General features: G+C 34.5%; 5 protein-coding genes across 8 annotated transcripts in view; 2 read left to right on the forward strand and 3 right to left on the reverse strand.

Annotated features, from left to right (window-relative positions):
- Nucleotides 1–796: 796 nt before the first annotated feature.
- Nucleotides 797–2735, reverse strand: HDAC3 (histone deacetylase 3). The gene is made up of 2 exons (XM_018445312.1): nucleotides 2413–2735; nucleotides 797–2333 (listed from the first exon to the last, which is right to left on the reverse strand). The coding sequence occupies exon 2, from the start codon at nucleotides 2320–2322 to the stop codon at nucleotides 1021–1023; it is 1302 nt and encodes a 433-aa protein (XP_018300814.1). The 5' UTR covers nucleotides 2323–2333; nucleotides 2413–2735; the 3' UTR covers nucleotides 797–1020.
- A 9-nt stretch (nucleotides 2736–2744) lies between these two features.
- Nucleotides 2745–3962, forward strand: LOC108721013 (uncharacterized). 3 transcript variants are annotated; one of them, XR_001936549.1, is made up of 4 exons: nucleotides 2745–3031; nucleotides 3102–3248; nucleotides 3363–3786; nucleotides 3874–3916. XR_001936549.1 is itself a non-coding variant. In XM_018445317.1 (4 exons), exons 1-4 carry the CDS (start codon nucleotides 2884–2886, stop codon nucleotides 3930–3932), a joined length of 453 nt encoding a protein of 150 aa, XP_018300819.1. In that variant the 5' UTR covers nucleotides 2745–2883; the 3' UTR covers nucleotides 3933–3962. The 3 variants fall into 3 exon arrangements, 2 of the variants coding, with proteins under 2 accessions (XP_018300819.1, XP_018300820.1); XM_018445317.1 differs by having other exon boundaries at nucleotides 3363–3461; nucleotides 3874–3962; XM_018445318.1 differs by having other exon boundaries at nucleotides 3363–3461; nucleotides 3691–3954.
- A 150-nt stretch (nucleotides 3963–4112) lies between these two features.
- LOC108721010 (dihydrolipoyl dehydrogenase, mitochondrial) lies at nucleotides 4113–9163 on the reverse strand. Its single transcript, XM_018445313.1, has 7 exons — nucleotides 9022–9163; nucleotides 7966–8251; nucleotides 7340–7706; nucleotides 6910–7254; nucleotides 6690–6781; nucleotides 4962–5287; nucleotides 4113–4681 (listed from the first exon to the last, which is right to left on the reverse strand). Exons 1-7 carry the CDS (start codon nucleotides 9064–9066, stop codon nucleotides 4616–4618), a joined length of 1527 nt encoding a protein of 508 aa, XP_018300815.1. The 5' UTR covers nucleotides 9067–9163; the 3' UTR covers nucleotides 4113–4615.
- Nucleotides 9164–12743: 3580 nt separating this feature from the next.
- LOC108721012 (uncharacterized) lies at nucleotides 12744–13320 on the reverse strand. Its single transcript, XM_018445316.1, has one exon. The coding sequence runs from the start codon at nucleotides 13251–13253 to the stop codon at nucleotides 12744–12746; it is 510 nt and encodes a 169-aa protein (XP_018300818.1). The 5' UTR covers nucleotides 13254–13320.
- A 3804-nt stretch (nucleotides 13321–17124) lies between these two features.
- The window catches only part of LOC108721011 (uncharacterized), a 56393-nt gene continuing 50694 nt past the window's right edge, over nucleotides 17125–22823 (forward strand). Inside the window, exons 1-2 of one of the 2 annotated variants that reach the window (XM_018445315.1) lie at nucleotides 17125–17234; nucleotides 18173–18638. In XM_018445315.1, coding sequence (XP_018300817.1) covers nucleotides 18264–18638 — 375 coding nt within the window. In that variant the 5' untranslated portion in view covers nucleotides 17125–17234; nucleotides 18173–18263. The remainder of the gene's footprint in view (nucleotides 17235–18172; nucleotides 18639–22823) is intronic. The other variant, XM_018445314.1, reaches the window with a different exon arrangement.

A 22823-nucleotide genomic window follows, 5' to 3' on the forward strand; every position in this document is an offset into this window, starting at 1 on the left:
TTAAGGAGAAACACAGTATGTCTTATTCTTAAAAAAAAAATTAGTCTTTACCAACCCTGCCGCCGAGTGAATCATTTTACGTTTCTACTCTTGTTAAGGAAAAAGAAAGAGCTCTAGAAGGAACAATTATGTCGTGCGAAGATTAAGTTCTCTGTGATATAGCAAGATAGCCCCGAGACAGAGATACGTTATCGTTATTGCTATTACTATTATTATTATACTATCGCTATTAATATCGTCCTCACCGTCGTTGTATCATTGTAGACAATACGGATATTGCTGTCTGATGTAAAACAATAAACTTGCCTAATGGATATTTAAGATCCAGGTATCCTGAGTAATCGTATCGCATATCGTTTTCTTCAATGAAGAAATTTTTCCTTCTCTGAATATCAGATAAACGACTCGATTATCTAAAATATGGGTGTATTTTACAAATTTGTCCCAAGTCTTTGCAAAATTTATTTGAGTAAAATATGTTTGTTTTCGTCATTAGTATAAATCAGTCTGTACAGTTTTCATATTTACACTTTTGCGTCGTACTTAAAAAGTATACATTACCTTAGGGATGGGCGATACGTGTATAGATATGCGTATTAATGTGTAAAAAAAATCGATATTTTTGCAAAATAGAGGCTGAAAATCGCCTTTAAGGCTATTTTAAACCGATCTTTTTGTAAAAAAAAAAAAACATTCCTTTATCATCAAAAGGTCAATTTTCAAACAATTTTTAACATATCAATACGCGTATCGCGCATCCTTACATTACATAAACAACGCTCGTTCGTCTTATTACATACATCAGTAGTTTCGAAAATAAAAAAATTCAATAATTGCACAATAACATCTATTGTCTTAGAATCAGTCATAGAAAAGATATAATCTCGGCAGTTTCTTTGTTTGCTGAATCATGAAATTAATAAAAAAATTCCCAAATCTGGATTCTACTGGATCTATTGAACTTTATAGGAAATTCGAGAAATCATTTGCACGCCCTCGTAAACTATAATACTGTCTTTATCACGAATCGTTCGCATCCATTTTATCTTGATCTTTGTCGCCGGCGTAATACTCATTCGCTGGTTCGACAATCTTGTCTGTGTCCTGTGGGTTCTGTCGAGAGTCCGGATCTGGTTCTGGTTGCCTTTCCTCTTCGGGTGGTAATGCATCGCACGGAACGTCCTGCATCTGCACGCTCGGTGAATGTTGAATCATTTTGAGATTGTCACACACATGTCTCGTGATTGCTTCAAGATACTGCTTACTGTTAGCATTGTCCTGTCTGGTTACGACCTCGGGATGTAGGGTGAAGTCTGGTGCGAAATACTCCAAGTACTCTGTATATGGGAGCTCATTACTGATTTGTTCGTCTACAAGCAGAGACGTTTCATACGTCCAGCATCTAGCAACATTTCGTAATGTGTAACCACCGCCACCAACAGTCAGTAGTGGTACGTTCAAATCCCTCACAAATTTAACGCACTCGCCGTGCCCTTTTGTGCTGAGACTGAAGCAGCCGAGTCGATCATTTGCAAGGGAATCGGCACCACACTGAAGCACTATCGCTGTCGGCTGGAAGAATTCCATCACGTGGGATATGACAGGCTTGAAAACTTGAATGTATGACGTATCATCAATTCCTTCTTTCAATGGTACATTTACAGAATAATAACGGCCGCTCTCAGCACCAATCTCATACATGTCGCCAGTACCAGGGAAAAAGTAATTGCCATACTTGTGAAACGACACAGTCATGACACGATCGGTTAAGTAGAAGGCTTCCTGTACGCCGTCTCCGTGATGTACATCAATGTCGATGTACAGCACCCGGGCGCGGTATTTAAGCAATTCCAATATAGCAATCACGATATCGTTAATATAACAGAAGCCGGACGCTTCGAATTTCTTGGCATGATGCAGACCGCCGCTCCAGTTGACGGCGATGTCGCAGCAATTATTGTTCAACTTGGTAGCACCGTCTAATGAAGCGCCGGTATACATGGAGCAAAAATCGAAAAGGCCGTCGAACACAGGACAATCATCTCCAACGTTGAAGTGACTCAGGTACTTGGTGTAACCTTGTAGATTCTGTGGCGTGACCCGCTGCAAGAACTCCACGTAGTCCTCCGAATGGAAGCGACACATGTCGTGGGTACTGGCGCGGTATGGCCGATAAATTTGCATCTTCCTGTGGAGGCCATAGTTGAGTACGAGGCTGTGAATCACGGATAACCGGTGTGGCTTCATGGGATGACCCGGTCCATAGTGGAAGTTACCCACCTCCGGGTTGTAAAAATACGCCACCTTCTTGTTGTAGCTCATGTTGAGGTTATCTACGCCGAATGGAAGTTCATGAGCGTCACTACGAGGACAGATATATTTATATTCGTTGAAGAGAATACTGATACATACCTCATATTCTTCCCGGAATGAAATTTTAATCTGGCCTTGGCAATTCTGCCACCGTAGAGTTGAATCAGGATACAAGATTAGTCTAAGAATAATCGAAGGGAATTTAACCTTTACCTAACTCGCCTCAATAGATATGAAAATCCCGCGTTTAACTCTTTACTCTCGAACTCTTTGATATTTACCGAAGAAAATTAATCCGCCGCGATCAAAAAGCTAAGACTAAGATTAATTTATTTCACAACAAGACCAAACAAAACGAGTGTAGTTAAACGAGACGCCGATTGGAGCGTGGTGGTGCCTGGTGGTGGATTCGAGCTCAATCATGGTAGAAGGGATATGATGTTTGCACATTGCACTGTGTACAGTTTCATGGATAAACACGCGCGAGAGTAATGAAACGGACTATCCAAATGCGGCAAATTTAAACATTTCCACCACGGTAATTTTTAAGTGACAGCTCGAGAAACCAAAATGAGTACTTGTCAAGTAAAAACCTGCAAAAATGATCATCGAAAAAAAGAATTCAGAAATGTACATTTTTATCGCTTCCCAAAAGAGAAGTCGTTAATAGTAAAGTGGAAAGAAGCGTGTGGAAAAGAAAATGTCAACGTTAAAAATGGTATGTATAAAATACATCCTTGCTTACACACAGACTCGTACAATGAAAATAACACATTTTATACATATAGGACGCATCTGTTCCGCCCATTTTGATGCAGTAGCATACAAAGAGTCTTCATGGATGCGACCCCTTTTAGGTTATTCACCGCCACAGAAAAGAAAATTAAAATTTGATGCAATTCCCACGCTGAATTTAGGATCATCAATCAGCGAAGGTATACAAGTATAAGCTTCTTCAGTAATCAAGAGTATTATTATTATTATTATGATTTTTTATTGGCTATCGTGCAGCATTACACAATATATTAATAATTTGTTTACTATCTCAGGTCTTGATGAATCTGCAATGACGCCAGGTACTGCGATGAATACAATACTGCCTGAAGAACAGATGGAAGTTTCGACTTCAAGACACTCATTAAATTCAGGTAAGCAAATGTGGAGGGTAGGCCAATTCCTGTAAGAATGTCTACATTCAGCAGAGAAAACTAATCAGCGAGCGCTCAATGATTCTTTAATAAGACTGATTCTTGTCTTTAGTTCTTCACTGAATCTAAGTGTAGGAACCAATCATATTGAAAAATCACTAATCAGTTTTCTCTGCTAAATGCAGCTAAAGTCGGTCTTTAAAAATATCTCATGTGTTCCTGTACATAGAACGTGACAATGGCCGCGTTTAGCAAAACGTTTATTTTACAACTGTTGGAAGTTTTCTTCGCCCTGATTGGATTATACATCAGTGACAGGCCTTAGGTCTGTTATTACTTGCACTTTTTTAACTCTGTTCTCTCTTTTCAACGCTTGAATATATATTTATATTTTAAGTGCGAAAATTTTTAGGGATTTCAAGCAACACAAACAAATTCCAAGAAAGCAAAAACAACGTTGGAACGATATAATCAAATCGTATTATTTTTTATATATTTTTATAATCAAAAATGCAAAATGTATCTGCGATTGCAATTAAACAAATATTGTTTTTTTTTCTGGGAATATATAAAAGATTAACTTGAATTAAAATTTATAAAGACCCTCGATAAAATTAAAAGAAAAAAAACAATTTGCTTTCTTCTGTTTTCTATAATACGTGAAGATCCTTTATTTTCTGTAAAATAATTTGTTTAGGAATTTTTTTTTGCTGTGCGTTTTGATTTCATACACTCCTCTTTATCTCTTATCTATGTTATATTTACATTTGTATCTCTTTATCTCCTTTTCGATTCGAAGAATCCAATAGATTATAATGCCGCATTTTTTTCATTTATTCGTAATAAATACAAATAATCACGTGGCAGAGATAAAGTTACACCTCCGCGTAATGGTTTCCAGCTTTTATTTACAATTGTAACCCCTTATACGACGCGCTATGGTTCACGCGATGTACGATGATACGTAGACTAGATCCAGGCTACGATGTGAAGTCAAAAGAGCCGCATAAATCATACATCATATTGAGCTTAAACATGTCTGTCCGTGAAACGAGTTATCTCGTTGTCAGTAAAGTTTGGAGACAGGCACATTTAGTGTTGAACGCATTCACGATATGAACTAACAAGTGTAATCACTTATTTTCTATAAGATCTTAAAAGTTAATGGGTTTGCCGAAATAGGCTGCCAGATGAGCTTCTCTGAGCGCTTCAGCGCACGTCTGAAAGAAAGAAAATATAAAAATCATACTTGATAAAATAATTCTATTTAAATTTATCCTCCCAAAAGTTTATAGTCAACTTGAGCAAGAATTAACAGTCAAGTATAATGAGTAATGTGACTTGTTAAAAAAGATTAAAAGAGAATTATTTTTAACTCATTCTTTTTGCACAAAAATTAAATTTCCAAATGTCTAAAGCTTAGTTATCAAAAGAATTAATCATACCAGGATATCATATACAAGAGGTTGATGTAAAATAAAATTAACATTAAATCCTTACCGGATGTGCATGGCATACGCGGGCAACGTCTTCCGCGCTGGCGCCGTACTCCATTGCAAGAACCGCTTCGTTGATAAGCTCTCCCGCGGCCGGTCCGATCATGTGTACGCCCAGGATCTTGTCTGTGTTGCTATCGGCGAGTACCTTGGCGAAGCCGTCCGTCTCGAGATTTGTTTTCGCTCGGGAATTCGCCATGAATGGGAACTTGCCGACCTTATAATCGATACCCTCTTTCTTCAGATCTTCCTCCGTCTTGCCGACCCAACCCACTTCCGGATGCGTGTATATAACGCTTGGTACGCAGTTATAGTCGATGTGAACCGCGCCTAAGCATTACGAAATAATCCACATTTAATCATATCGAACGAAAAAAAAAAAATAAATTCGTATTTGTATGAGGGGAAATTAAAAAGTAAAGCGAATTTATTTATTCTTCATATATATATATATATATATATATTAGCAAAATATAAACAACGTTACTTCTCAATATAATCGTTCAGCCAATCCAGCTTTGCAACACATTTTGTGTCATAAATTTTCTGATTCCGTCTACGAAGCACGGGTGCCACTAAAGCCACGTATGTATCGCTTCTTAAACTCTAAGACAACTGGAATTTATTACTGGTCACGCAGGATTTCCTTCAATGGTCCAAACAAATGAAAATTAAAAGTAGAGGCTATAGACTAGGGCTTCTAAGTATTCGGAACTCTAGATATTCGGATATCCGAATTATTCAGATCCGCGGATCTGAATTTGGATTTAGATTCATGCCCAGAAAGAAAGAAAACATCGACGTATTTAATAAATTTTAGCATAAGTTACTTTTTAAATAATAAAAATTGAATTTTAATTCACACATACAATTGAAGAAAAATTAAATTAAAAAAAAAAATATAAATATAAATTCGCACAGAATTATACAAACACTTAAGATCCAGCTAGACAGAGGTATTTGTTTCTATTAGGTTGTGTTTGTCATATATACGTCCTATGAGATTTAATATTATTTATAAATATAAATGGTTAGAACAGACTCTCAATCTTAAATTAATAATAACAAAGATGTTCAAAGCTAATAAGAGAAGTATTTTATTTCACTTTTACACTCAGATTAAATAAGTGTATAATGGCTTTAATATTCACTCAGTCCGCACTATGCATCCAACCGAATTCGCTATAAGTTTGCCACGAATCCAGAACCAAATCTGAGAACCGGATCTGGGTTCAACTTTTACTATTCGAATCTCCGGATAATCCGAATTTGAAACATCACATTTATTCGTAAGCCAGATAAACGGATATTCGGATAACTTTAAATCCGAATTAATTTTGAAGCCCTGACTGAATGTGAAAAGTTTAATTTTTATTGATCTAGAATTTAGAAAACGGTATATGTGGCTTCTTGGACAGACAAAAACCTTTTTTGTAGACTGAATAACTTGTGGACTATTAAAAAATATATTACAAAGTTGAGCAATTATATTGAGAAATAATATTGTATATATCTTGCTGACATGTATTGTATGTGAGGAATAAATTCATTTTACTTTCTGATTTTTTTAACAATGAGAAGTTCAACAAGGTCAGTAATCGAGCCAAAGATGGATGATAAAATTTAAATAATTATTCAATCAACATACAAAATTAATTTCTGATTTTTCCTTATCTTTGGCTTAGAATAAGATAAGCTAATAAGCAATACTTAAAATGCAAATGAAAATTACCTCCGGCAATACCCTCCACTGTAATTATACCTTCGTCCTCAGCCTTGTGAGCCAACATTGGTCCGTGAATGCAGTCACCAATAGCATAAATACTGCGAATTTAATTATGAAAACAGTTACTTGGAATCAATAAGATATTTCGTTGCAGGTATATGTATATTGGAGAAAATTAAAATTGCAAAATGACATTTAATTTCTAATTTAAATTTTGTAATTTTACCTAGGCACTACTGTCTGGAATCGATTGTTCACGGGTATTCTTCCTTTCTCGTCTCTCTCAATGCCCATATCCTCCAGACCTAAGTTTTGCGTGTACGGCCTTCTGCCGACGCACACTAGCAGCACGTCGCACGCCAAGTCCTCCTTTTTGCTGGAGTCTTTCGCATCCTCAACGGTAACCACGATCTCGTTGCCACGTTTGTTAGCAGCCGTGACTTTCGTTCCCAGTTTAAACTTCAGTCCTTGTTTCGCAAGTACCTTCTGCATGGTTTTACTAACTTCCCCGTCGATACCCATACCACCGATCGTTGGCATGAATTCAACGGCCGTTACATCGGAACCCAGTCTATAGAAATAATGATTTTAGCGAGAATGAATGATCATCTTTTTTTATATTAAAGGATATTTCTATTGTAAATTTAACGATTTACCTCTGCCAAACTGAGCCTAATTCCAATCCAATGACACCAGCTCCAATAACGATAAGTCTCTTGGGGACTTCACTGAGCGACAGTGCACCCGTCGAGGACACAACCTGTTTCTCGTCGATCTCGATGCCGGCGAAAGGCGTAACTTCGCTTCCGGTCGCTATCAGAATATTCTTTGCGTTGATAGTTGATTCCACCGATCCGTCAGATTTTAGAGCAGTGACCTGGTTCTTGCCTGTGATTTTTCCATGACCTTTAACCCACTCGACTTTGTTCTTTTTAAACAAGCCTGCTATACCACTGGTTAAAGCTTTGACTACGTTTGTTTTCTGTTCCATAAGCTTGTTGAGGTCCAATTGAATATTTGATACTGCAAAGAATAATCCATTATTATATGATAGTTTGATTTTCTATAAACGATTTATCTAATGTTTATTTCTTCTAATGTAGATTAACTTTAATCTCATTTTAACTTACTTTTCATGTTCTTCTAGTTCATTCTTTATTTTTCTAAGAATTAGAAAAATAAATTAAGAGTAAATTAAAGAATAAATCAAGATTAGACTGAGATGAAACCAAGATTAAACTTAATTTACATTGGTAGAAATGAATCTAACTCAGTTACTCACCAACAACTCCACGGTTTGCTAAATCTCCACTATGTGCCATGTGATAATAATGTGAATTGTTTAAAAGTGATTTTGATGGAATGCATCCAACATTAAGACACGTGCCTCCCAAAGTTGGGCCCTTTTCCACACATACAGTCTTCATACCCAATTGTGCAGCTTTAATCGCTGCTACATATCCACCGGGACCAGCCCCGATTACCACTACATCTGCATCCAATGTACTGGCATACCTGCGCTGTTGGATGGCCGTCATGCCTGGTAGAACACGCTTTATGCATGTTGGCTGATAACAAATAGAAATGATATAGACATTGATAACCAATAAGCATACTTGACAAAAAAAATTAATAACTTAAAAATTAAAAAAATATGTTATATATAAAAAATATATTTAATGTATATAAAGGACTTACTGTAACACAGTGGGCTAATTTATATTACGTAAAAATGAAATAAATAAATTCTAAAGTTAAAGTGATAGGAAAACACAAATATTATTTTAATTTTAGAGTTGATTTATTCTATTTTACAAAATGTAGATTACTCCACTGTTGCAACAAGTTCTTTATATACAAGATATATATATATATATATAATTATAACAAAAAATATATAATTGTCAATAAAATTTTCTTTATATATACATATATATGATATAAATAAAATTTAGTTTTTAAAAATTTTTGTCATTCTGTTATCATCATTCTGTTTATCACATTCTGTTAATATTCAGCTAAACCTTTATTTTCATTCTTTTGAGTGTAGAAAGTGTAACACAGAAATTAAAAAGAACAGATTCAGTGGTATACTTAATCAGAGAAAGAAATGACATAACCAATCTGTGAAGCCATTTTTGCACACAATATAGAAACTCTGAGGGTTTTTCAGCGAGTTCTAAAAATCTAACAGATAGGTCTAGCGATCTGTGCAGGCATAACCAGCAATTCTTTAATAAATTAAAGACAAGGATCATATTAACGGTGCATGCCTACGAGAGAAATTACGAAAGCAAAATATATTCTGCACGAAATTATCCATTCACGCGTGACTTACCCTGATCGATGTGGTCACCAGGTTCCAAAAGCTGGCTTGCATCATACTTTCAAAATATGAAAATACACCTCGAATCCCGACAATAATCGCAGGAGGAATAGAAAGGGGAAAAAAGTTCGGCAGTGAAACTGAAAGGTCTACCGGTTATCGCGACAGGTTCGTCTCTCGGAAGGTGCTGATAATTCAGTGATTATAGAACGTTACAGAACACAGTTAGTTCGCTAAAGGCGTCAGAAGATGACGCCAGGAATTCCATCAAATGATTAGCAGGCCACTTTCAGTTCATCGATAGCACCGCAAGATGGCGCGCCAACTTCAAAGAGGGTGCATCCAGAAGCACGACCGCTCAGTGAGCTTTTGTTATTGGTCTATATTTTTAGCTCTAATGGAATATGCCAATCAGATACAAAAGCTCACTGAGCGCTCTGCGTTTGTGGATGGCACCCATAGGCTATGTTCAGTGGACTCAACAGTTGAGTGAGCGCTTGCTGTTATTGATGTATTCTTCCAGATCTAAAATGCTGATTGGATGATTTAAAAGAATACGCAATCATTGGCTGCGTTCAGCAGAACGTTTATTTTGCAACTGTTGGAAGTTTCCTTCGCGCTAATTGGATCATACTTTTAGATCTAGAAGAATGGTCCTATCTCAGCAAACAATCATAAAACGGTTGCAAAACTGTTGAGTCTGCTGAACGCAGCCTATGACTATACGTTAGTCTAGATGTCGCTTTAACATTTATAATACTTCCGAGGAGTTAAAGATTAGATTGGTCTCTGAACAATTGCTCACATAAAGATGTATCTCCGTAACAGTTGAGTCTGCTGAATGCGACCATTGGCTGCGTTCAGCAGAACGGTTGTTTTGCAACTGTTGGAAGTTTCCTTTGCGCTAATTGGATCATACTTTTAGATCTAGAAGAATGGTCCTATCTCAGCAGACAATCATAAAACGGTTGCAAAACTGTTGAGTCTGCTGAACGCAGCCATTGTCAAGTCAAAGAGGAGCACAAATTTCGGCTATTACAAAATCAGTTTATGATAAATTGGACAATAATTCGGAAAGAATGGACTTCTTATTCGTAAGTTCATTTTGAAAGGAGCTTTCTTAGAGGGGCTGTAATAAACAATGAACTTCTTAGACTTTCCATTTTATTACAATGACAGATATATAGGTACACTCAGGAATTCGATATCGTAGGTAGAAAATCTTGCTTATGATGTTATATTAGATAATATAAAATGCAACTTTTGTATGGTGAAAATTCACGAAACAGATTAATTTTGATGATTAGCCCTAAAGCTATGATGTACAGGAAAATTTAAGGTTAAGAATAATGGTTGTCTATCTTTTTTCATTTGATTAATTATTTTTTAAGTTCACAATCAAATCAGTCTGGGAAATTAATACTCAGCTCAGTAAACTCTAATTATTAACAATAACATCAGTATTATAATTTCACACTTGGTGCTTTCCATTTTGTAACAAAAAGTTATTGACTTATATCATCAAATGGAAAGCACATAATCTTAACAATATAAAATGCAATATATGCTCTAAGACAGTCTAAGGCTGCGGTCCATTTGATGCTACAAACGCTTTGAAGCGTTTGAACGACCAATGAGAACAAAGAATTTTACGAATTGACTAATCAAAGAATGCTTCGAAGCATTTGTAACGTCAAGTGGACCGCAGCCTAAGAGAGTGAAAATATTTCACTTCTTGAAAAAGAGTAAAAATCGTCACTCTTGTTCAAGAAGTAAAATATTTTTACTCTCTCTCTCTCTCTCTCTCTCTCTCTCTTTAAAAAAAAAGAGAGAGAGTAAAAATATTTTACTTCTTGAACAAGAGTGACGATTTTTACTCTTTTTCAAGAAGTGAAATATTTTCACTCTCTTAGACTGTCTTAGAGCATATATTGCATTTTATATTGTTAAGATTATGTGCTTGTATTTTCACTATATCTTGGAGTGATACTTTAAGAAATTTAGAGTAACATATGTGTTACACAGAGGTGGGCAAAATACTAAAAAAAATTATATTAAAATACAAAATACTCTCAAAAAAGTATTCAAATACAAAATACTCAAAAAATTGTATTTAAATATCTTATTTTAAATACATGTATTTCAAATACTATTGCCTACTATTACTCTTGTAATCATCAGTTAATTTAATCGAGGTTGGCAAAAAAGAACCTTAGGCTCAGTTTCATAACTTAGGCCCAGTTCCACAACTCACAGTTAACTCTTAACCGAGGTTCAACTTATTTATTGTCTCTTTCCAATTCTAGAATTGGAAAGAGATGAGAAACAAATTGAATCTCGGTTAAGATTTAACCGTAAGTTGTGAAACTGGGCCTAAGATTCTTTTTCGCCTTAATAAGAAAATAATGCTGAGACAACGCTAGAAGTGTATGCATTCCAATTCATGCATGATGTGCATGATGTATCATTTATCCTTGTTTACCAAATGTAAATAAGGATAAATGATACATTATGTCCATCATGCATGAAATGAAACGTATTTTAGGTTGAGTCAACAATGGTGCGATTTTAACCTTCATCAAAAAATATCAAAAAGAAATAGGGCTACGAGCCAAAGGTCAATCTACATGGTCTAAATTAATAGTAAAATAAACATAACACAATAAAAACTTTAATATAACTGCCGGCAATAAACAATACAAACGTTTCGATCCCTATCGGATCATTATCAATGTTAGATAAAATACAAAAACAAAAAAATTAAATTAAAAATTAGAACTTCTCTTTCATCTCGCAGTAACACTTCCGCTAACATATTAAAAATATGGTACAATGCGAAATCGGCAATACAGTGTTTCTCCGTTAATGTGTAATAACATATGATTTCTTAAAATGGATCTTAATCAGAAAAATGCGAAGAAAGTGAAAAATCTTGTCGTTATTAGTTCGTGTACTAAGACAATATAATACATACACGAACTAATAACGACAAGATTTTTCACTTTCTTCGCATTTTTCTGATTAAGATCCACTTTAAGAAATCATATGTTATTACACATTAACGGAGAAACACTGTATTGCGCACCGATTTCGCATCGTATCATATTTTTAATATGTTAGCGGAAGTGTTACTGCGAGATGAGAGAGAAGTTCTAATTTTTAATTTTATTTTTTTGTTTTTGTATTTTATCTAACATTGATAATGATCCGATAGGGATCGAAACGTTTGTATTGTTTATTGCCGGCAGTTATATTAAAGTTTTTATTGTTATGTTTATTTTACTATTAATTTAGACCATGTAGATTGACCTTTGGCTCGTAGCCCTATTTCTTTTTGATATTTTAAATTTATTGAGCCTTATTACTATTATATATTCATCAAAAAAATTTTTACATAATTTAAATGTATTTAGTATTTACAAATTTAAAATACAAAATGATAAAAAAATTATTTAAATGCAAAATACAAAATACTCTCAGAAAAAGTATTTAAATATGAAATAAAAATACAAAAATTTATTTAAATACGTATTTTAAATACATGTACTTCAAATACTGCCCATCCCTAATGTTACATAACACTTACATTGTTGAGTGTGAAATTATATTATGTTACATTGACATCATGTTACTTTTTAGTTGGTGTTTACTCAGAGTTTGTCTACACGGTCCATTAACTTTGTAAATTTATGGTAGACAATATTTCTTTATATCTTTCGTTCGTTTTTTTTCATTTACTTTGCTCGGATGTTTTGTGTTAACTTGCACATAAGCGGAAATGAGTTCGAGATCTCATATTCATATTCTATTTCGAAATTCATCTGCCATACTTTTCCCGCTCGCTGATTTACATCCCAGTCACGCGGATATATCTTATTTTTCTCTTGGGCTACATGATAAGCCATATACGGCAGTCGTTCTAATGTGCAGGTTTGACATGTGCAATAGGGTTGCGAAATCGTCGCCAAGATCTTCAATAACAGCATTTCCTCCTTGAATGAGAAAATTCTTCCGGTTCCATTGTACTCATACATCTTCGCCTTAGAATTTTTGAAGCGATGTACCTCGTCACACAATGTCTCAAAATCAAGTTCATAATTTATAGCGACCGATTGCTCATCTCTTCCAGCTAGAACATCATTTACCGCTGCTTCGAATCTCTGTGTTAATTCCAGATATTCTTCCGTTTCCTTCTTAACTTTTATTTTTTTAAATATAAGTACATAATCCCATTTATCGCACATTTCGGCGATTATTTTAGATCTTTTTCTACTTGAAACTATGTTTACTACTTCGCTAAACCAAGTTTTTAATAAAGTATCTTTATTCATGTCTGCTATTTTATTGTAGTAACCTAGGGAAAAAATAAAGATGATTACGAGATATATTGGCGTATCTAAAGACTGTGACAATGTAAAGCCGGTAGTACACGATGCTTGTTTCGTGCTGGATTGCTAGCTGGATCAATCTTGCCACTGTATTGGCTGCTGACAGTGTCCGTATCGGCCAATACGATGACAAGAATTTAATTCAACTAGCAATCCAATAAGAAAACAAGCATCGTGTGTCACCGGCTTTAAGATAGAAGTCGCAAGATCACTTTGATTTTACGATTTCCATCTATTTGAGATGAAATCTTATATAAATATATTGAATAATAGTTAACATAGAATTTCGTAGCGTGCTTTTTTGAGTATTTTTGCAAATACTTCTTAAGCTCTCCGGAGCTGACGCCAAAATCTCTAACACAGTTACTAACGCTGGATCTGTAAGACTTATTTAATTTATATTAATTAAAAGGCACTATGTATTCAATTTCATAGAATCAAAGTAATATAACTTATGTACAAACGAATGAATACTATGTATATTTTGATAAGAAAAAAAATTTAAATTTTCAGATGTAGTCACCTTTCCGGTTTTTAGTCAGAGATTCCGGTTTTTTTATTAAATCTAAGGTTAATCGCTCAAAATTTTGATAACCTTTTTGTCTTTTTTAAGTGCACGCGTTAATTTTTCTTCAGTTTTTGGAAAAATATTTCCGGCAGGAGAGTCAAACCTGACAACCTCTTTTTTAGAAAACGCATTAAAAAGCAATATAAATTTCGATAATGGCAAACGATCTCCAACAAGGCTGTTGTAATCTCCGACAGGAGAACCAAATTTGATTAATTTTTTTTTAGGCATTACAAGACAATTTCAATTTTGACAATTTTGATACTAGTCATCAATCTCCGGTGAGATAGTGGAATCTTCGACAGGAGAACCGTCAATCTCCGATAGAATATTAGTCGAAAGGTGGCAACCGAGGATACAACATAAAGAAAATTCAGTTGTTTGACACTTTTTACTAAGAGATTTATGAATGCGTTTAATATAGATCTACCGTCAGCTTCGGAGGATTAAGCAATTAAGATAAAATATAATTGACGAAATATAGATAATACTTACAAAGATGTCTATGCGAAATTCAATTTTCGGATGATGATTAAAAAACTGAACATACGCTTAATTAAATTTAATTTTAAACAACTAGAAACTGAAGCAGTCAGACTTAAACTGTGTTAATGTTTGGAAAATTTAAAGCTTAGGTATCCTTAGATAACACAATTTCTCCAATATATCTAAATAAACATGTTTTCTTTCTTTCTTATCCTGATGGCGCTGAAGACTAATAATACATACTAGTCGTAATGTATTGGTTCCCTGGATAATCTAGACGTTGTATGAAGGTTGTCAGTGATACGAAGCTCTGTTTTTATTCTGCAATAAACATACACAAGCATTATTACATTTAATTATTCAAAGAAAGATAAAATTTTTTGAAGCAATGTAGTTATTCTTTCTCACACTGCTGCTTCTTGTGAAATCGGAATATATATTTTGTATCATTCGTTACATAGATTGCAAAAGAAAAGAGAAATCAGACGTGAGAGAGATTTTTAACGTCTATATAAAATACATGTTGCTCTAATAAAAGTAATTATTTCTTTTTACAAATGTAATATTTGTATTTTTGATTTTATAATTATAAAATTTTTATTTATTTCATAAATAGAATTTTAAATTAATCGAAAAAGGTGACAGACAGTCCACGATGTCATTTTCAAAATCAATGTGCAGAAAGAAGGGAAAATAATCAGTCGTGATTCATTATTCGCGAAATGAGCATTGAATTGTTTCATCCTACGGCTTCAAAGGAAACAGATCGACAAGGGTGGAGGATGAACTTTCGACGATTGATAAAGATACCGAGACACGCCAAAGAATTTCTTCCTTTGGTGAAAGTCGTGGATCGATTGACGCATGAGCATTTTAGGCGGCGCCGCCAGCGTCGTCGTCTCGCCTATGCATCCCCCTGTCGTATAATTTACGACGAGCTCCACGATTTTCTTTTTTTCTCTGTGGTAGATCGCGTTGTGAAGAGGAGGAAGGGAAAGCGTAACGAAAGGAAAAGGAAAAAAAAACGACGAGGAAGGGAGTGTGAATTAGGGCGATAAGGGGATGAAAGGGCGAAGAGCGAAACTCGAGAAGAGAGAGGCAAGAGGGATAATTAGAGAGAAAGAGATGATGATAATAATAAAGGGGTTGGTAGTAGGATAGATAAAGGGCGAGGGACAAGGAAGGGACATAAGAGAAAGAGAGAGATACTACATGAATAAGCAGTGATGTAAACGAGTCTCGGAAGGGCTCCTCTTACGCAAGAATGCTTGCATTTTGAATGTTGTAAATTGCACGCAAAAATGAAAATGATCTTTGACGTAAAAAAATTCTAATATTGTATAATACTTTCAAAAGTTTGTTATACTTTAACTTTATTAAGATTATTAAAAAAAAATATTTTAAAATTCCTCAGAATTTAAAATGTTTTTTGGAAATTATTGAATGAGTAATCTTGCGTATTTCGGAATTCACATATGTAAAGAATTCTGGAAAAGATGTAAACTTTCTTAGTATTTTTGAAAAGTGTTCCAACTTGTATAAAAAAATTTAAGAAATTTTTTTTCAAAACTTTTTACCAGGAGACGTAAATTTTAATGAACGTAACAACCAATTAAATTAGAAATTAGACTGACTAAAGTAAAGTCGCAATTCGCAAAGTTGTTTCCCCTTATTTTAATTTCTTAATCTTTTCTCAGAGAAGATTTTTAAAATTAAAAAGAATAACTAAATTTTCTCTTTAATTATACTTTATTCAATTTAAATCCACAGTAATCAAATAAGAAAAAAAATAAAATATTACGATAAAGATATCATTGGCTTACATTTTTGTCCGTAGTCAAAATTTAAAAAAAAACGTCCATTTAGCTATCAATTTTTTTGAAACTAGAATCACACATTTCTAGAATATTTTGTCATAACTTTAATTAAATTCATTATATTAAAATTTTTTTTAAATTCTCATGAAACATAGTGAACCGTTGTAATAAAATACTTTTGACAACGCACGAAGAAAAATGTAAAGTAATATGTGCATTAAAATTCTAATAAATTTTATGGAATTGGCAGGTCCATATAGAAATAAGCGCACAATTATATAAAATTTATTTTACTTTTTGGTAAAAAATATTGAGCGATCGTCTTATAGCCATACTGTAAGACGTAAGATATTTTTTATATTTCATAAAGTAAATTTTGAGAGTCATTCGTGCTAACAGTCTTGTGAGAATATAAAACATAATTTATTTTACTGTAAGATCACTTGAATGAATTTACTATAATTATAATGTACTATCTGGCATCCCCCTCTGGTATTTTTACTTTCACAGATAAGTAAAGTTTATCATAAGTTCATCAAAAATAGTCCAAAATATTTTTACTCTTGTAAGAAAAAAATTACTCAACCATTTTTTTTTTTCGTGTAGCAAGTTTCATCGACATTGGCGCCGGACCACTTTTCCACACGCCACCCTGTACATTACGCGTGCGTGGTATGAGCGTAACGATCCCTTGTAAGTGCGAGAGAGAAAGAAAGACACATAGAGAGCGAAAGAAAGAAAGAGATCGAAAAGGGTGGAGAAAGAGGGGTGAATGTCTCGCTCGCCGAGGGGTGTCGCGGGGCAACAGATGTCCTTCCGCATGACGCACGCGGGGTGGTCATCCCTCGCGGAGAGGTAGTCTCGCCTCTAGTGGTGTCTGCGCGCGTCACGTCGCGAAACTGCGGAGTGTGTGGCTGTGTCCTCGCGAAGAATCAATCGGGTTAAGGATCTCATTAGACGGAACAGGTAAGAGTGACTTACAATCACCGATCCACCTTGATGAATTCTACGCGTCCACCCTGTGATCTAACCCTGTGTTCGTTAATATTAAACGAATTGCCTGATACGGTCGCGTCCCTTCTGTTGGAAATATATCAAAAATTCTCACGCCGTAAACGAGTACGATCGAGAAGATATCGAGTAGTTATTCCCACCCCGTGTGAGATATATTTAGCTTTCGACATACAGCTCGATTTATTCGCCGGACGATTCGCCGATGTTACGCAAGCCGTTTCGTTTACGAGGATAAGTTAACGTTATGTTTCGTATATAAAATAAAGTCGAATTGAATAACGCTCGTGCAAAAGGAACAGTTTTGCGAAAGTATCTAAAAATTTGACTTATATAGACTTAAAAATAATTTTGTTGGCTATTGGTAATCCACACAGCAGAAATATCTTGAACGTTTAATCGTACGGATATCTTATGGACTTTATAATATCTTTAGGTTGTTCTTATGATATAATTTACATTTCTGCTGTATGGGATTATGTAAGACACTGAAATCGGTTGCTAGAATTTTTTATTAGCTGCGTTTAGCAGAGAAAGTAGCTTTACAATTGTTGTACAATTCTTTAACATGATTGGTCCTGCTCTTAATTCCACACTAAATCTAAATGTATAAATCAATCATGTTAAAGAATTTCACAACAGTTGGAAAGCGGCTTTCTCTGCTGAACGCGGCCATTGCTTGAGATTCTTACGTAATTATTTTGATAGTTCAATGGAATTATTTTCAGATTAGCTAAACTTTTAGATATTCTAGCAAAATCGTTCTTCCATGTGGCAATTGCGCAGTAGATATATATATCTTGATAATGTCGTTGTTTTAAAATCTATTTTAAAATATCCCTTCACATTCACCTCCTCGTTGATCCGTAAATAATCATCGGAAGTTCTTTCAGCCGTTCGTCTGCGAAATGTACGCGTGAAATGTCGCTGGACGTGCGCGGCGCGGCTTTCTCCCTACGAAGGGCATTCTCTGGTTAACGCGCGATGTGCGAGGTATCGAAGAGCCAACGCAGGACGTTCCGAGACCAGGACCCACCGCGAATATGCAACAAGAGTGCGGAGAACCTGCTGCGAGACGAGCTCGAGTTCTCGCGCTCGACCCCGAGCTCGCCGACGACCCTCCAGCGCGCCGCCAGCCTCGAGAAGTGCTTCAGCGAGCCTGAGTTCTTCCAGAAGCAGCGCGAACTGCTTTCGAAGCACGAGCAGCGGTCGAAGGAGAAGGACGGCGACGGTGAGGAAAGCGTTACTCCTGGCTCCGCTCGTGTGGACGACGATTCCGGGAGTACGGCCGCGAGCATCGAGGATCTCTCGAAGGAATTCTCCGCCAAAGTGCCTTCCCCTTGCAAGCAGGCGAGCGAGGTATGTGCGAACAATCTTGCCAAAGAAGAGTCTCTTGGAAGACAAACCAATCTTCTTGTTACAATCTTCTCGTCAATGTTTTTATCATCATTTTTTTCGCGGAGTCGACTCCGCGAGAAGATTGTAAGTCAACCACACTGAGGCCCAATTTTTCATTATCTGATTAACTTGCGGTTTAGCTGATGTTTCACTCAATGGGCTTCACCCATAATATCATCATAGATGAAGTCCATTAGATAAAACACCAGGTTAAGTCTAACCACAAGTCAACCAGAAAAAATAAAAAACTAGGCCTGAGAGAAAAACGTTTGGTATTTGTGACAATTGTGACTGTGACTGCATGATAAAATAATTGTGATTACAAGCTCCATTTTTGCAGTTATTGCTGCCATAATGTTAGTAATAATAATTATATTTAGAGTTCTATATAAAAAATATATATAGTTGGTATAGAAAGTGATTATAAACAATAAATAAAAGGAGTATAGAAACCACACGCAGGATTTTTCTCGCGCAAGTCTTGTATTTAAAATATTTACGTTAACAATATTAAAATAATAAAACGTAGACGGTTTTGGCCAAGATTAGGTCATCTTCAGTCAAAGCAATAAAATATAGATGTGTAATTAACAAATTATAAATGAGTGCTAGAACAATAAAAGTGTCATAAACGAAATTGGCAAATGATTATATTGCATAATTATTTTACCATGCAATTATAGTCACAAATCCCTTTGCAAACATTTTGCTCTCTACTATTACTAAAGTTGAGACATCTACAAAAAGAGTTGATCGGCTTGGCTTCTAAGAGATTCAGATAATTAATGAATTGCATCAACGGACTCCATTCGCTCCGTCGCTGATTGTTCTCATTTAGAGACATTTGAGCGTAAATTTTGAAATTTTTTTAAAAATATAGAGATTGGAGGACATGATATTATTTCATAACGATTCCACAATACGAATCGTTAGAGATAAAATAAATTTATATCGCTTTATTAGAAAGTTATTGGGGTAATCAAATTATATGCGTCAGATATTATATTTAAGCACTTGCATCTTATTTTTAGAAATATCAGGTCATTAGATTAGGGAACAATGTGGAGCATCGATTGGCTCACGTTTCTTCTTGATTTAGTTATCAACATCGACAAGATCCTCGTAAAATAACTGGAAGTAAGCTAAATATATCGCGCGTCTATTCAAGGATACACACGATACTTAAAGCGTTCTACATACATCTTAAGAGTCACCTTTTTTTCATCGAGAATTCGAGATCGAACGTTATTTCTTTTTATAATTTCTCCAGGACTCTTGCAATCAAGTATCACCTCAATGCTTTTACACGACTTACGATATAATGTATTTCCCAAGCATCGATATTCAATACTTTTTATGGCTCGCATAACCCGTTTTTCTGTGCACGGAGAAATTAAGCGTTATCGATTAGCAGCGATATAACACCGAGAACGTGACTGCCGCGTGTTGCACGTGCGACAACAAAAATCTCAGATAAAGCGGTCGGTTGCGAACATGAGTCACCGGTGTTTTTCGCTTTGGAAACTGGAAAGAGTTGCGTCGAATTTTCCAGCGAAGAAACGTGTTTTTTATGGAATAAAAAAAATCTTACTTGATTTAGCGTGACGGAGAGACATGTTTCGGACCCGATGGCTGACGTTGGCACCGACCTGGTGTGCGATCCGGTCGCAACGGTATATCTCTCAGCCGACTTCTTCTTGTTCTTCTTTATTGGTACTCGATCCTCAAAACGGGTTCTATTCGACCAGTAACAATAGTCGGATTAAGTAAAAACAGAATAGTGTTAGATAAATAAAATACAAATGCATTAGTTTAGCTCAGGCCAAAATGATCATTCGGTTAATTTTCATCACTTTTACAAGTATACAGAAATTATTAAGTAATTTTTACATATATTTTTAACGTCCTTAGAAAGTATTTTTGTAAGATTAAATATTTAAAAAATTATATTTATATAAATATAGTAATTATTTATTTAGTACTCCTAATATTTCAAAGAAAAAAAATGCTCACACTGTTAAATTCATATAATGCTAAATTATATTTTTAATCATTCCTATTAGTCGCCATTACTTAATACGGCGTTAATTTAATTAAAATAATGTAGTTAAACAATGTAACTCAAGAAAAGTATTAAATTTGACTCAAATCTAATTTATTACTTATTCTCTAAACTCTTTGAAGTGGAATCTCATTTTAAAGCGTGAAAATTGAGTCAGTCTTAAAAAAGCGTGAGGTTCACTCTAAAAGTTTTAGAGAATGCACATACGTTAAGATAAACATTGTTTACTTTAAAATTAATTACAGAAATGAATTGACTAATACTTTGACACCCATGGAAAAACAACAAAATATTATTTTAAGTCAAGAAAAGTTTACCGTTGTTCCTTTGATATCTAACAGTACAGGACACGAATGACCTGATCGTGTGTACTAAGGATTAAAGATAATGCGCTACTCGAACCGAAGCAAGAACACTTCCGCCCCAATCGAGCCATACGAAGTTTATCTCTTGGTCGACGTGTACAGATGCACTATCGACCTGCGCGAGAACATCGCCGAACCGAAGTATCGGAGGAAGCGTCATACGCCTCGTCGAAGAAACAGCAAATTCGCTCGCGCGGAATCGCCGGCCTTCTCTTTTGTCGGTGAAATCTCGTGTCACGGTTTTTTTTTTTTTTTTTTCGAGACTGACGTAACGATCGAAGCTATGGGCGCAAGATTTGTTTCCCCAGACAATTAGGAATTCCACCTTTCATTTATTAGGAATAATGTGGAGATTATTGTGTAAGAAATGTAGAAATTACGTACCATTCTTCGTTTATATCACTCAGAACTCGGAGTATCATAAAATATAAAGTGAAATCGAACGAAGTAGTTCTCTTCATTTAGTTTTTAATAAACTTTATATCAGTTCGAGAAAATAAAGCATAAAGATATATAATCTTCTAATTATAAGAGATTTATATACTTAAAAATTTATATTATAGATATTCGTTTATGGTGTGTTGTGCTAATTAGCATTCGTGAAATTTTCACTAAATTTATATGCTGTTTAAACATACTTATCTTTCATTCATATCATATAGATTTTTCGTTGGTAATGAAACTTGTTGAAAAATCTGCGTAATAACATTTAATTTTTAATGAACTTTAATAGAATGCCGGACAAAGCATAAAGATATTTCGAGTATAAAAAAGATGAATAAGTGTTAAAAAGGAGATAATGAAAAAGTTCTTATCAAAAAATGGAATCTGATATGTTATTTTGATTGTGCAAGCTTTATTCGTATTATTCATTTTATTTTCTTTATCATTATGAAATCTATCGTTATTTAAAATAAACATGGAAATTAAAATTCGTTACTAAAATTTACATATTAAAAAATTCATATATTTGTGTACGGCGTGTTGTGCTAATTAGCCTTCGTGAAATTAAAATTCGTTATTATATATAATTTATATATTTCAAAATTTAAATATTACTGTATAATTATTTATCTATGGCATATATGTCATGCTAATTAGCGTTCGTGGAATGTTCATCAAATTTGTGAGCTGCTAGAATATACTTATTTTTCATTCATATTATACAATTCTCTCGTCAGTAATGCGACTTGCTGGAGTCTACGTAATAACTTGTTCCTTTATTTATGCTGATGGGGTGCACTATACATGCGCGGTAATAAAGTTGCATAAATAGATTTGAAACTGGCATTTATGCCACTTGATACGCATATGCCTGCTATCCTTGAGAGGCTTAAGAAACTCTGTACCGTTTTATGTCTCCGTCACTTTCTAGACTCTCATCATTTTTATCATATAACCCTGTATGAGCCGATTCGCTCGGTTTTAGCAACTGGATATATCATTTATTATCAGATTATAGGTTTATAAAATTATGCTTATATGAAATTAAGTGACAAGTATTCACTAATATGAAGAATTTCATGACTTGGGCAATATCGTAACATACAGAAATGTAAACAAACTTATTTTCAATTAAAGTTAGAAGAAAATGCAAATTTTACATAAATAACATAATTTATAATATATCATCTAATGATAAATTAAAACTATTATTAATTAAATAGATGTATTATATCTAAATACATATCTATTATATATTATATATATATAATATAG

The sequence above is a fragment of the Mycetomoellerius zeteki genome, unplaced genomic scaffold, assembly GCF_001594055.1.
Source record: "Mycetomoellerius zeteki isolate Tzet28-1 unplaced genomic scaffold, Tzet1.0 scaffold158, whole genome shotgun sequence".
NCBI lineage: Eukaryota > Metazoa > Arthropoda > Insecta > Hymenoptera > Formicidae > Mycetomoellerius > Mycetomoellerius zeteki.

Bases quoted from the DNA above. Each gene is read 5' to 3' on its own strand.
- LOC108721012 (XM_018445316.1), bottom strand. From the start codon at position 13,253: ATGTGCGATAAATGGGATTATGTACTTATATTTAAAAAAATAAAAGTT.
- LOC108721010 (XM_018445313.1), bottom strand. From the start codon at position 9,066: ATGATGCAAGCCAGCTTTTGGAACCTGGTGACCACATCGATCAGG. The intron at 8,252-9,021 runs GTAAGTCACGCG...ATTTGTTATCAG, and splicing joins TGGTGACCACATCGATCAGG to CCAACATGCATAAAGCGTGT. The intron at 7,255-7,339 runs GTAAATCGTTAA...TTATTTCTATAG, and splicing joins TTAGGCTCAGTTTGGCAGAG to ACTGGGTTCCGATGTAACGG.
- LOC108721013 (XM_018445317.1), top strand. From the start codon at position 2,884: ATGAGTACTTGTCAAGTAAAAACCTGCAAAAATGATCATCGAAAAAAA. The intron at 3,249-3,362 runs GTATACAAGTAT...TTACTATCTCAG, and splicing joins AGGATCATCAATCAGCGAAG to GTCTTGATGAATCTGCAATG. The intron at 3,462-3,873 runs GTAAGCAAATGT...GAAAATTTTTAG, and splicing joins AAGACACTCATTAAATTCAG to GGATTTCAAGCAACACAAAC.
- HDAC3 (XM_018445312.1), bottom strand. From the start codon at position 2,322: ATGAGCTACAACAAGAAGGTGGCGTATTTTTACAACCCGGAGGTGGGT.